At 43.5% G+C, this 12,825-nt stretch overlaps 1 protein-coding gene and 1 pseudogene across 1 annotated transcript; both read left to right on the top strand.

The window, feature by feature from the left end:
• The first annotated feature begins 3,824 nt into the window (after window positions 1-3,824).
• On the top strand, window positions 3,825-6,438 carry LOC108294443 (cancer/testis antigen 47A-like). Its single transcript, XM_017516330.2, has 3 exons — window positions 3,825-4,565; window positions 4,668-4,683; window positions 5,818-6,438. Exons 1-3 carry the CDS (start codon window positions 3,825-3,827, stop codon window positions 5,940-5,942), a joined length of 882 nt encoding a protein of 293 aa, XP_017371819.1. The 3' UTR covers window positions 5,943-6,438.
• An 819-nt stretch (window positions 6,439-7,257) lies between these two features.
• On the top strand, window positions 7,258-10,588 carry LOC108294442 (annotated as a pseudogene).
• Window positions 10,589-12,825: the final 2,237 nt, after the last annotated feature.

Below are 12,825 nucleotides of genomic sequence, written 5' to 3'. Positions count from 1 at the left end.
TAGAACCAGTATAAAGCTGTAATTGGTAAAGAAGTGGTACCCATTTTAATCAAGACAACCTAAGCTTAGTATTTTGTTTAGTATTTTGTGACTTCATTTTTCTCTGCTTGAATGAAATTATAAAGTGGCCTTGCTTTGTTTCTTTTTATCATAGACACAGAGTGATCCTGTGAGATGTTGGTGTTCTATGCAATTGTTTATATTGAGTAGGAAAAAAAGATGGCTTAGCTATGAGTGCCAGGCCAGCTCTGAACGTCAGGTACTGCTTTTTTACCTCCCTTCTCAACACACAATCCTTTCTCCCAGCTAGACTATGAGATCCTTATTTCCAGAGGTGGTGGCACCTATTTCTCTGTCCCTAGCAAGGTCTTACATGAGGCATTGCATGTAAGTGTTTAGTAAATATTTGCTGATTGATTCAGAGTCAGGAGTACAGGCTTGTCTGAATTTCAGAGACCCTCAACTCATAGCCATTTATTTGTCTGGGTAATTAACCTTGTGCTGTCAAGTTGCCCCTGAAGCTGTATGTAAAATAAGCATTCCTGTCTCAATTTCAGATTAAAGGTCAGAAGATGTTGGTTCTACTCCTGGCTCCTCCATTGAGTAGTATGACATTGGAAAGCCAGTTAACTACTCCAGGCCTTAATTTTTCCACTTGAAGAATAAGCTTGGACTCAATAGCTAAAGGCCATTTCAAGTTCTGAAATTTGGGGAAAATGAATTTTCTCTTGCATTTTTTCTACCTTTATAGAAAATGCTAAAGAGCACATGGCCACATATCAGTATAGACGGGAAGAGTTATTCAATATGAGGTGCTATAAGTGAGCCATTCAAAATAAAAATCATCTGAGACTTTAATCTCACACTATCGATTAAGGAGCTAAAGGTAAACATTAAGAGGATCCCCAAAAAGAAAATATAAGATAAAAATTCTCTGTACAAGAAGATTTGCAAATTTATAATGAAGTTAACATTAAAAGTAAATTGCAACATATAAATGAAAAACTAAATACCTGGAAACATTAACCAACTTAGAAGGCAAAATCAAACTGATAAAATATTTTCAACAAATAGTTAATATCATAAATATAAACCCATCTCATTCCACCTACCTATTTCACTCAAATCTTGACTGAAGTCAGGGTATGTACTTAGCCAGGAGAGTATATAACTCCATGTAGATAGATAGGAAAAATCTGATTCCTCCAAATCCAAATTAGAGGGTTCTCTGAAGGCCTGAGAGACTAGTCATCCCTCATTAACCATGGGGGATAGATTCCAAAACCTCCTGAAGATACCAAAATCTGCAGATGCCCAAGCTCCAGATACAAAATGGCATAGTATTTGCATATAACCTACACACATTATCACGTATGCCTTAAGTCGTCTCTAGATTATTTGCAATACCTAATACAATGTAAATGCTATTTAAATAGTTGTTGTACTATACTGTTTAGGGAATAATGAGAAGAAGAAAAGTCTGCACATGTTCAGTGCATATGCAATGTTTTTCTGAATATTTTTGATCCACATTTAGTTGAATCCACTCATGCAGAATCCATGGATACAGAGGGCCAACTATACCTGATAGCTTCTTTCCAATAATTTAAGTACAAGGAAAAATTATTGTTGATGTAATCATATACATGTATAGCATTTTACAGTATGAAAAGGGCTTTCACCCTATTATTTTACTTGATTCTTTTTTTTTTAGAGAGAATTCCTAAGTCTTATCTTACCTGATTCTCAAATCAGCCTCGTGAGGTAGCTAGGGAATCATTATCCTAACCTCACAAATGATAAAACTAAGGCCTGGAAATAAGTAACTTTCCCTACTTCACATCAGGAAGCAAATATTAAAGCCAACTCTAGACCTCAGATTGGGGTTCTGCCTCGGTTTTGCTGTCTTTATAGTGAGTATTTTGGATTAGGAACTTTCCACATTGTCTTCCAGATTTAAACCAATGGTTTATGACAGCACTATGCTCCTTTTTTCAGGTGAAACTAAAGAAAAATAGAAACACTGAAATTTGATTGAGTTCATGAAAGGAAAAAAAAAATGTCCTGCTCATCTTGATGAGATTTAATGATATTACTATTCCTGAATTGAATACATGAAATATGCTACTTGCTATTTTTTTCAGAGTAGTTGTAGTGTGACAAAAAAAAGTTCATAAAATGAATATAAAATAACATTGATTTCTCCAGAATGTTCAGAATTACTTACCACTTGAATCTTGGTTAAGTGGGTCTTGAAATCAACAAAAAGTCTTGGGCTGTTGCTTGAAACACCCTAGGAAGCCTGTTCTTTTGGTGTTTTGTTTTGTTTTGTTTTGTTTTGTTTTGTTTTGTTTTGTTTTGTTTTTGAGATGGAGTCTCACTCTGTCACCCAGGCTGGAGTGCAGTGATGCAATCTCGGCTCACTGCAACCTTCACCTCCAGCGATTCTGCTGTATCAGCCTCCCAATTAGCTGGGACTACAGGCATGTGCCACCATGCCCAGCTAATTTTTTGTATTTTTAGTAGAGACATGGTTTTACCATGTCGGCCTGGCTGGTCTCAAACTCCTGACCTCAGGTGATCTGTCTGCCTTGCCCTCCCAAAGTTCTGGGATTACAGGTGTGAACCACCGTGCCTGGGCCCTTCTGGTGTTTTTTATGCTTAGCTCTTATGAGATGACCTGGTCCTTTTTAAAAAGAAACTTTTTTTTTTTTCATTATTCGGAGGTTTGAAGTGAATTTGGCAGGATTCGTTAAACACCTTCCAGTGTCTGTCATTTACCACCTCAACAACCACCTCAACACTCAGTGTTGACTGCATCCATTTCAACTCTGCACGTTCTTTTCTAAGCAGCTTTAACTACGTTAAATCTTACCTCTCTTCTTGGGAGGTTTTCACAACTGCTTAGGTCTGAGCTATATAACATTTTTATGACCCTGTCTCTACTGGCATGAGCCATTACTAGGTGGAAATAAGTGAACTCTGTGGACACCTTGCAGTTCACATGCTCCAGGGTGTCTCCACATTGGACCACTATAGTGTTGCTAATAATCATAAAATTAAAAGGGCAGGACTTGTGTGGACCTAAAAGGTAGCCCTGGACTTGTGTGGACCTAAAAGGTAGCCCTGGACCTGTAATCCCAGCACCTTGGGAGGCCAAAGCTGGCGGATGACAATGTCAGGAGATCAAGACCATCATGGCCAACATGGTGAAACCTCGTCTCTACTAAAAATACAAAAATTAGCTGGGCTTGGTGGTGTGCACCGGTAGTCCCTCCCAGCTACTCAGGAGGCTGAGGCAGGAGAATCAACTGGAACCCAGGAGGGGGGAGTTGCAGTGAGCCGAGATCATGCCACTGCACTCCAGCCTGGGCGACAGAGCGAGATTCTAACAGAAAAGAAAAAGGAAAGAAGAAAAAGCTCTGGATTCTGAATTGTCCTAGAGCTTAAGGGTGTTGATCACTCATTGGACACAGAGCATGTCAATCTAAAGTTTTCAGCAAATGAGCTTAGAACTCACTGAGAACCCTCCCCTTGTTGACACTTCCGGCCGCCCCCTGTTGCCTGCCAACGAGAATCTTTCCCTCCCTGTCTAAGTCCTCTCAGACCAGCCTTGGCAGGAGGCTCCTGGGATCAGCTCCCTACCCTTCCCAGTTTAGAGTCTCCTCAGAGACAGACTTTTATTCCCTTAATAAGGAGACAGACTCGTATTCCCTCAGCAGCCAGCCTCTCGCCTCCCCTCAGCCGCAGCCACCTCAGCAGCTACCGTCTTCACCGTCGTCACCTCAGCCTGGTCGCCACCCCAATTGAGGCGCTGACGCATCATGTCTGCCACAGGGGATCCAGAGCCAACCCAAGGGGACCAGGAGGCCCTGGTGAGCCAGGAGGGAGCGCAAGTCGAGGCAGCCGGAGCTGGTGACCGGGAGGGCATTGATTCCAGTCCCAATAGTGGTAACGTGGTGCCCGTGGCTGAGATGGCCGGAGACTCAGGGCCCATGGAAGGCCTCAGGGTGGAGGAGGGTGAGCAGGCAGCAGACCTGGCTGCAGCCCCCAGGGGCAGGAGCGTCGAGGAGGACTCGGACATTGGGCCGGTAGAGGAGGAGGAGGAGGAGGAAGAGGGGGACGTGGACCACAACCTCAATTTGGTCGCGGTCGCTCATCGCTACCCCATGATGGGTGTTCGCTTTGTGTTACTCGACTTGGTCTACTCCCTTCTCCGCCGCCTCTATCACAACGACCACATCGTGATGGGGCCCCGTCACTGTGGCCGCCTGATGGGGATGGCCCGTGCTGCTGCACTCAATCGCTCGGGCGAGCCCCGCCGGCTGGGGGCACCTCAGAGGCTGAGCGTGGGGACCCCAGGCCCAGAGGGCGATGGCCAGGGCCTGATCCAGGAGGCCGCGTCAGTCCCAGAGCCTGTGGTGCCGGCCGAACCCGACGAGATGGCAAGGCAGCCTGCAGAAGAGCCAGCTGAGGAGGCCACAGAGGAGAAGCCTGCAGAGGAGGCCACAGAGGGACCGTCTGCAGAGCAACCGGCAGCAGAGGAACCGGCCGCAGAGGAACCAGCCACAGAGGGACCGGCCGCAGAGGAACCAGCAGCAGAGGAACCGGCCGCAGAGGAACCAGCAGCAGAGGGACCGGCCGCAGAGGAACCAGCCGCAGAGGAGGCCACAGCCCCCAAAGGTGAGGAACAGGCTAGTGGCAGCAGCGGGGAGGTGGGAACACATGCACCCGAGGGCTCTGGGCAGGGCCACAGTGCAGGCACAGCTGGTGGAAGCGGGTGGTAAAGCGGGGTTCAGGGCCCTCCTGAAACTTAAGGCCGAACATGTCCCAATAAGTTGAAGCCCTTTTCTATAAGGACCTCTGATTTTCAGAAAGCATGCCACCCTCTACCAACCTCTGTCTGATAGGAGATCTGAGATCATCGATGTCATTTGCAAGCCCACAGATGAATGGCCGGGTAGATAGGGGTTCAGGAGGGAGCTCCACAGGAAACAGAAGGGACACCCAAAGGAAAAGAGCAGGAAATGGCAGGCATCCTTTTTGGTTCACGGTTTTTCAAAAATATAAAGATTCTTTTTTTTTTTTTTTGAGACAAAGTCTCGCTCTGTCACTCAGGCTGGAGTGCAATGGCACCATTTCGGCTCACTACTTACAACCTCTGCCTACCGGGTTCAAGCCATTTTCCTGCCTCAGCCTCCTATGTAGCTGGGATTACAGGCACACACCACCATGCCCGGCTCATTTTTCTATCTTTAGTAGAGATGGGGTTTCACCATGTTGCTCAGGCTGGTCTCAAACTTCTGACCTCATGATCTGCCCACCTCAGCCTCAAAATGTAAAGATTCTTAGAAAGTTGATCCCCCAGATGAGATCAAGTGAAACAGGAGACCTCGGTAAAAATGAAACATTCAGGGGGGTGAGGAACCAACGAGCTTCACCTTAGAATTTGTCTTTCGAGGCAAACAAATATTTCCCCAACAAAGTTCTGACCAAAGCACCATAGAATGCAATCAGACCTGGTGATTCTGATCTCTTCTTCTCCAAAGAACTAGACATAGTCACCAGCATTGGGTGGGAGATTTACTGGAAAAAAGGGAAATAGTGTCACTGTAGAAATGATTAAGCAGCAGCCACATGAGGGCCATGGAACTGTTCTGAAAACCAGTAGGAAGGTGCCTAGCTATTCCTTTCTTAGTTAAGTCTATCCTCCTGCTTTTCCTGAGGTTGGAGTACTAGATGCCACTGCTAGTTATAAATTAGACTATATTTTCTGTGAATGACTGGTCCCAATGTCTGTATTATTCTTCACTAAAGAAATCACTAAATCGCAGCCTGAGAAGTGGGATGAGGAGGCCCAAGATGCTGCAGATGAAGAAAAGAAAGAACAAGAAAAAGAAAAGGATGTGAAAAACAAGAGGAAGAACTCCAAAGGGACCTAGACACAGCAGAGGGGAAGCAAGAAAATCCAGGTATCTGTGTATAGCTTTGAGAATCACTCAACTATTCCTGGCATTTACCTGTTACTGACAATTTTATTTTTTTCAAAACTTCCCAGTAAATTAATTAATAAAAAGTTTAACATTAGCTTTAAAATTCAATTTAATTTACTTAAAATGCTACTAGAATTTTCATGTACCTAGTAATATGAACTGCAATGTGGTCTGAAATATACTTCATGGCTACTCATTTGTTCATGTTGAGGTCTTTTGTCCTCTAGCTGCAAAACTGCTAACAAGTGGCAAATGAATCAGACCTACTACCAAGACCAATATTTGTGTACAATATTGGTTGCCAGACACAGCAGTTGCCAGACACAGCAGCTAACTAGGCTGGGCCATGCATTAGTTGGGCCTTCATTACTTGACCACAGAAATGCAGGCTCCCCATAGTAACTAGGAGACAACTCCAATGCTTTTTACAAAGTGACTACTAACAAATAGCAAAAAGCTAAGAATTTCAAGTAGGACCACATTTAATGACTAATACCTAAATATTTGTTTAGCTATATATTTTTGTATTTTATGTCACAGATGAAAAGAATATGTGTTTATCACTGAATTAGTAATTAAGTCTTAAGGTATATCTGTCTTTGAATATATCTAAATAGTTAATATTTTCTTTTTTCTTTTTTTGCATTTTCACAGTTGTATATTTCTTAACAGCTTCTTTTCTATATGGTAGATATGGAAACCAAGGGTCTGGGAGGGTAAGGGAATATCATTTTTGGAACCAGCACAGGCTGATGAAGCTTCAGAGATTTATTTACATGAGAATGGATTCTCATGTAAAAACAAAAACAACAAGCTTTTCTAGTGCTAGGCTGACAAGGTTGGTGTGATCATCTGAATGAAACCTTCAGTTCCACAAACACCCCACTATCCAAGTTTGTGAGTTACAAAAGGAAAAGGTGTTCTTCTCTACTGATTTAAAATATAGCACACAAATGTTGCAGATATACACAGACCTGGCCATTTTCTTCTATTTAGAAAGTCACTGGTGTCAGTTAATGTTGTACCATTATTTATTTTCTCTCATTTCATTCTGCAGTTAGGAGGTATAGAAAGAAGACTCTGTTGCTCATTGTTTGTTTGTTTGTTTGTTTGTTTCAGATGCCTCTGGGAATTTTAACACCTGACATTACAAAGTTCATTACATCAAAAGTGATATCCAGTGACAGCTAACTTTCCTGAATGTATTTGACAGTGTTTGTTCAAGTTAAAAATAAAAGTTTACTTTAAATTAATAAACTGAAACATGGGCAGATTTTTCAATAATAATCCTAACTCAAATCTCTCCTTTACCTCTTTGTTTTGGGCCACGATACCTTCATTGAAAGGTATTACTTTCCAACATTTGGTAAGACTTAGTGCAACGAAAAATCAATTAAAATGTCAAGTTTAAAACAATTTTTGAAAAGAGCGAGATGGGGCTCAAGTCTTTAGAGCTGTGTTGTCTACTACCTTAGTCACTAGCCAATGCTGTGGCTAGTAAGCACTTGTAATATGGATATTCTGTTTAAATATATGCTGTAAGTGTCAATATCGCATGTTTTACTAATGTTTTTATACTAATTACACATTGAAATGATAATACTTGAATCAAAATAGTAAAGTTTGTATTGATTTCTCTTTGTTTTTTAATGTGGCTACTAGAACATTTAGAATTACCCATGTAGATCACATTGTATGTCTATTGGACAGTGCTGCTCTAGAGCATGGTTTTGAAGAAAACTTCATGGATGGCCCATGTTGCCTGGAGGCCACATGGTATTGCTGAGCTTGGGTCCAGACTTTGATCTGGAGCAGTGGTTCTCCAAGTTTGGTTCCCCAAACAGCATCATCAGCATTACCTGGGAATTCTCAGACTCCACCCAAGACCTATGGGATCTGAAAATCTGGGGTGGGGTCAGCAAGCTGTGTTTTAACAAGTCCCCCAGGGGCTTCTGATGAACACTAAGGTTGGAGAGCCACTGGTTTCAAGCAACAGAGGAAGAAGCTGTGCTTCACCTCCTGTCAGACCGGCCTTAACTCACTGGCTAGGGGCTGTTTCAGGTAAACCAAAAGGGACAGCAAGGGCTGGGCTGGGGAGGAGACTAGAACTCACAGGGGCTGCGGCCTGCATAAAGGAAAAAGTCGGTCCAAAAGGATACAAACATGATACCATGTATATGACTTCTAAGAAAACATACTAATGATCACCATAAATTGATTGTGGGTATATACATAGAGACTAAAAGGTGTGCATGTAAGAGATGGGTACAAATGAAGCATACAGAAAGGTGTGCATTTGAAAGACAAGCACTTGAGACGGTGGTTACCTCTCAGGGAAAGAAAGAGAGGGGCATTCAAGTAGAGAAGGCTCCACAGCAGGCATCAACTGTATTTGTAATGTGACATTTCTTAAGCTGAGTAGTAGATACATGGATGTTTATAGTAATGTTTTCTACAATTTTGTGTAGGTCTGAAATATTTCTAAAGCGGGAGGGGGAAGGGGAGCAGTTCTTCCCACACCGCTGGGGCAGGAGTCAGAATTCTAGAACCCAACCTGGCCTTTGAGGTCATTATGAAGGTACAGGTGTCATAATGATAACTGTAGATAAACCATTAAATAAAACATGTTGTATTCATTGATTTAAACATTTCAAATATTTAGACATATGGTATGTGGATCCCCAGTTGAACTCTTGTTCTGAAACCTGAAAATGTTACAGGTGGGACAGACTCAATATCTAGCTGATAACCCCTTTCCCTTCCTCCCTCCATGCCGCTTTGTTACCGGAGCACAGTGAGACGCCTTGTTTCTGAAAAGCACTTGTTCCAGTAGCCCATCTTGCTATAGAACTTGGAATTCTCCCTGACCCAGGCTAGACCACAACCACCAACCACCTTGTCTCCTCCACTCACCCCCAACCACACCCCTCTCTTTGCTCTCCAGGTGTTCCAACACAAAACCTCTTCAATGGCCCTTCCCCCATACCAAATATCAATGCACACCCAAAAGCCATCAATTTGGTCAGGCACACCTGCGTGGATGCCCTTTATTCGCAGCACCACCTCGTAAGAACATTTTACTTCTCTGACAACCTTCAGCTCTAAGTTGTCTCTCCTATTTGATTTCCTTCCCCCTTTGGCAGACAGGGGCAGACTACAGAAAAGGTTACATTGTATTGTTTGCCATGTAGTGAAGATAAAGAAAGCTACAAAGAAGCTGAAAACTTGTCAGAATGAGCCTCTGGGTATTTAAAAATGAAACAAAAAGACCTCTTCATTAAAAACAGAGCTTTGCTCTTGCCTGCCTGCGGCTCCCTTTCTTGCTTGAGGTTTTGCTGGCCCTCTCCTTGAGGATTGAGGGGGCTCAGACCACAGCCTGTGGCTGGGAAGGGAGACAGAGGTGGCGGCTCAGGGAAAACGAGGCTGCCAGTGATGGTGGTAGGAAGATATCAGGCGACGACAAGCAGCAGGAGCAAACTATTGCCAAGGACCTGGTTGTGACCAAATATAAGATGGGGGGCGACACCACCAACCAGGTACTTCGGTCCTTGGTGGAAGCATTTAGCTCAGATACCACGATTACGGAAGAAACAGGGAAAGTCTTTGAGGAAAAAAAAGGAAATGAAAAAAGGTATTGCTTTTCCCACCATCATTTTAGTAAACAACTGTATGTGTCACTTCTCCCCTTTGAAGAGCAACCATGATTATATTCTCAAGGAAGGTATGTTGGTAAAAATTGACCTTGGGGTCCATGTGAATGGCTTCATCACTAATGTAGCTCATACTTCTGTGGTTGATGTAGCTCAGGGGACCCAAGTAACAGGGAGGAAAGCAGATGTTATTAAGGCAACTCACCTTTGTGCTGAAGCTGCCCTACACCTGGTCAAACCTAGAAACCAGAACACACAAGAGACAGAAGCTCAGAACAAAGCTGCCCACTCATTTAACTGCACTGCAAGAGGAGGTATGCTGTCAAACCAGTTGAAGCAGCATGTCATTGATGGAGGGAAAAAACATTAACCAGAATTGCACAGACCAGCAGAAGGACCATGAAAAAGCTGAATTTGAGGTACATGAACTATATGCTGTGGATGTTCTCTTCAGCTCAGGAGAGGGCAAGACCAAGGATACAGGACAGAGAACCACTATTTACAAATGAGACCCCTCTAAACACTACGGACTGAAAATGAAAACTACATGTGCCTTCTTCAGTGAGATGGAAAGGCGTTTTGATGTCAGGTCACTTATTTTAAGAGCATTTTAAGATGAGAAGAAGCCTCAGATGGGTGTGGTGAAGTGTGCCAAACATGAACTGCTGCAACCGTCTAATGTTCTCTATGAGAAGGAGGGTGAATTTGTTGCCCAGTTTAAATTTATAGTTCTGCTCATGCCCATTAGCCTTATGCAGTAAACCAGTGGTCCCTTCAAGCCTGACCTCTACAAGTCTGAGATGGAGGTCGAGGATACAGAGCTAAAGGCCCTCCCCTAGAGTTCTGCAAGTCAAAAAACCCAGAAAAAGAAAAAAAAAGGTCTCCAAGACTGCAGAGAATGCCACCAGTGAGGAAACAGTAGAAGAAAATGAAGCTGGGGACTGAGGTGGGCCCCACCTCCCCAGATTGCTGCTCCTGCCTCATCCCCTTCCCACCACACCCCGGGCTCTGAAGTACAGTTCTTATTCTCCACCCAGGACCGCCAGCAGAGTGGGGGTCCCCCTGCCCCCATCCCAGTTCCCCAACACGCTCTCTTCCAACAACGACCAGCTCCAACTGACTCTGCTCTTGGGAGGCAAGGCTTCCCAACCACAGCAGACTAAATGAAAAAAAGAAATTAAATAATAAAATCAGGAGTCAAAAAATAAAATGAAATGAAAACAGAGCTTTGTTGTTAACTGTGGAAAAGAAATTCCTAATGGAGATTACTAAGACTGATAATTACCTAATTCACTGTGAGCAAAGGGAGGAAGGAGGTGAAATAGCTACCAGGATGAAAGGGCATCTACCTAAAGGAACTGTTCACTATGGGAATGCAAAGCAAATCAAATCCAGTCAATTGAAAACCTAGCATTACCGAAAGGGCAGATACCATATCAGAAAATAAATAAATAGATGTTTTAGGGCTGGTGTAGTGGCTCACACCTGTAATCTCAGCACTTTTGGAGGCCAATGAGGGAAGATCCCTTGAGTCCAGCTGTTCAAGTGCAGCTTAGGGAATATAGTGAGATCACTGTCTCTACAAAAAAAAAAAAAAAATTTTTAAATTAGCTGGGCATGGTGGGATACACCTGTAATCCCAGATACTCAGAAGGCTGAGGCAGGAGAATCATTTGAACCTGGGAGGTCGAGGTTACAGTGAGCCAAGATCATGCCTCTGCACTCCAGCCTGGGTGACAGAGTGAGACTCCATCTCAAAAAAAAAAGCACATTGTCCAAACATAAAGATTTTTTTATGTCTACAACAGTGTATCCAACATCATAGATGGCCCTTACCTGAGAGGAGAAACCTCATAGGCCATGATCAGAATTCAAGGGAAAAGGGGATGTGAAGGCCCTATGTAGGCTTAGCCATGTACTAAAAAAAAAATAATAATAACATTAATAGTAACAGTTATTCCAAAACCCATGGGATTTGTTTAACAAACATTTACCAAACACCTGCCTTTTGACAGACATCATGGGTGTTAGAAACTAGAGGAAGGCCAGCCAGGCATGGTGGCTCACACCTGTAATCCCAGCACTTTGGGAGGCCGAGGCAGGCAGATCACGAGGTCAGGAGTTCGAGACCAGCCTGGCCAACATTGTGAAACCCTGTCTCTATCAAAAATACAAAAAATTAACTGGACATGATGATACATGTCTGTAATCTCAGCTACTCTGGAGGCTGAGGCAGGATAATTGCTTGAACCCAGGAGGCAGAGGCTGTGGTGAGCAGAGATCATGCCATTCCACTCCAGCCTGGGCGACAGAGCAAGACTCTATCTCAAAGGAAAAAAAGAAGAAGAAGAAAGAAAGAAACTGGAGGAAGGCCTGAACATTCCCCTTAAGGGGCCTATACTTTCAGTAGAGCTAAACAACATATCACTGTAATCTAATGGGGACAGTAATGGGGGGAGATATAGCAAAGAAGTCTTCTTGGAGGTGATGAGTTTTGAGCCAGACTGTAAAGGATAATTTTAGATATTTTTTCCAGGGATACTCTCTGCTACTCCAAAAATTAAATGGTAAACTCTTCAGGTTGTATGTCCTTGGGTCCCTCCCCCATCCTACCCTATCCCTAATGATGAGTTTGTAAAGAGAAAGGACTTGGCCACTTTTCTTTACTGATAGAGGAAGTCTGGTGGAGAAAGAAAAAACATTTCTCTAAGCAAATCTAAAATCCTGATTGTGCCAACTTCCTGGTTTAGAGAAGATCCAATATCATGGGTCAGATGGCTAGGGATAAAGGATAGACACCAACTATACACCAGAGATAAGGAATGTGACATCCTGTATAGGTTTGCATCTGCAGGCAGCAGGCTCAGACAGATAACTGAGGATATGGAGACTGTTCCATGGGATTCTGAATCATGTACTTGCTATGAAGATATCCCCAGTGTGGGAGCTAGGAGGAGACTCTTCCTCAGTTTTGCTTCAGTATTTCTTGAAAACACACCTGCTCAAATTTTTTTCTCCTTTGTTTGCTGGTGCCAACCAGTTCCCCTCCCAGAGACTTGGAGCCAACTCTAACCACCTGGTGACATAGTGTGCTGCCACTGCAACAGAACCATCTCCAGGATCCACTTCACTTCTTTACAACACCTTGTTCTATGGCAAGCCCAGTGACCAATCCTACCCCC

Source organism: Cebus imitator, unplaced genomic scaffold, assembly GCF_001604975.1.
Source record: "Cebus imitator isolate Cc_AM_T3 unplaced genomic scaffold, Cebus_imitator-1.0 Scaffold580, whole genome shotgun sequence".
NCBI classification, from domain to species: domain Eukaryota; kingdom Metazoa; phylum Chordata; class Mammalia; order Primates; family Cebidae; genus Cebus; species Cebus imitator.
The sequence above is the reverse complement of the archived record's forward strand: the minus strand, read 5'-3'. Positions and strand labels throughout refer to the sequence as shown.

What these genes read in the sequence shown, in the direction of transcription:
- LOC108294443 (XM_017516330.2), top strand. Translation starts at nt 3,825, where the DNA reads ATGTCTGCCACAGGGGATCCAGAGCCAACCCAAGGGGACCAGGAGGCC.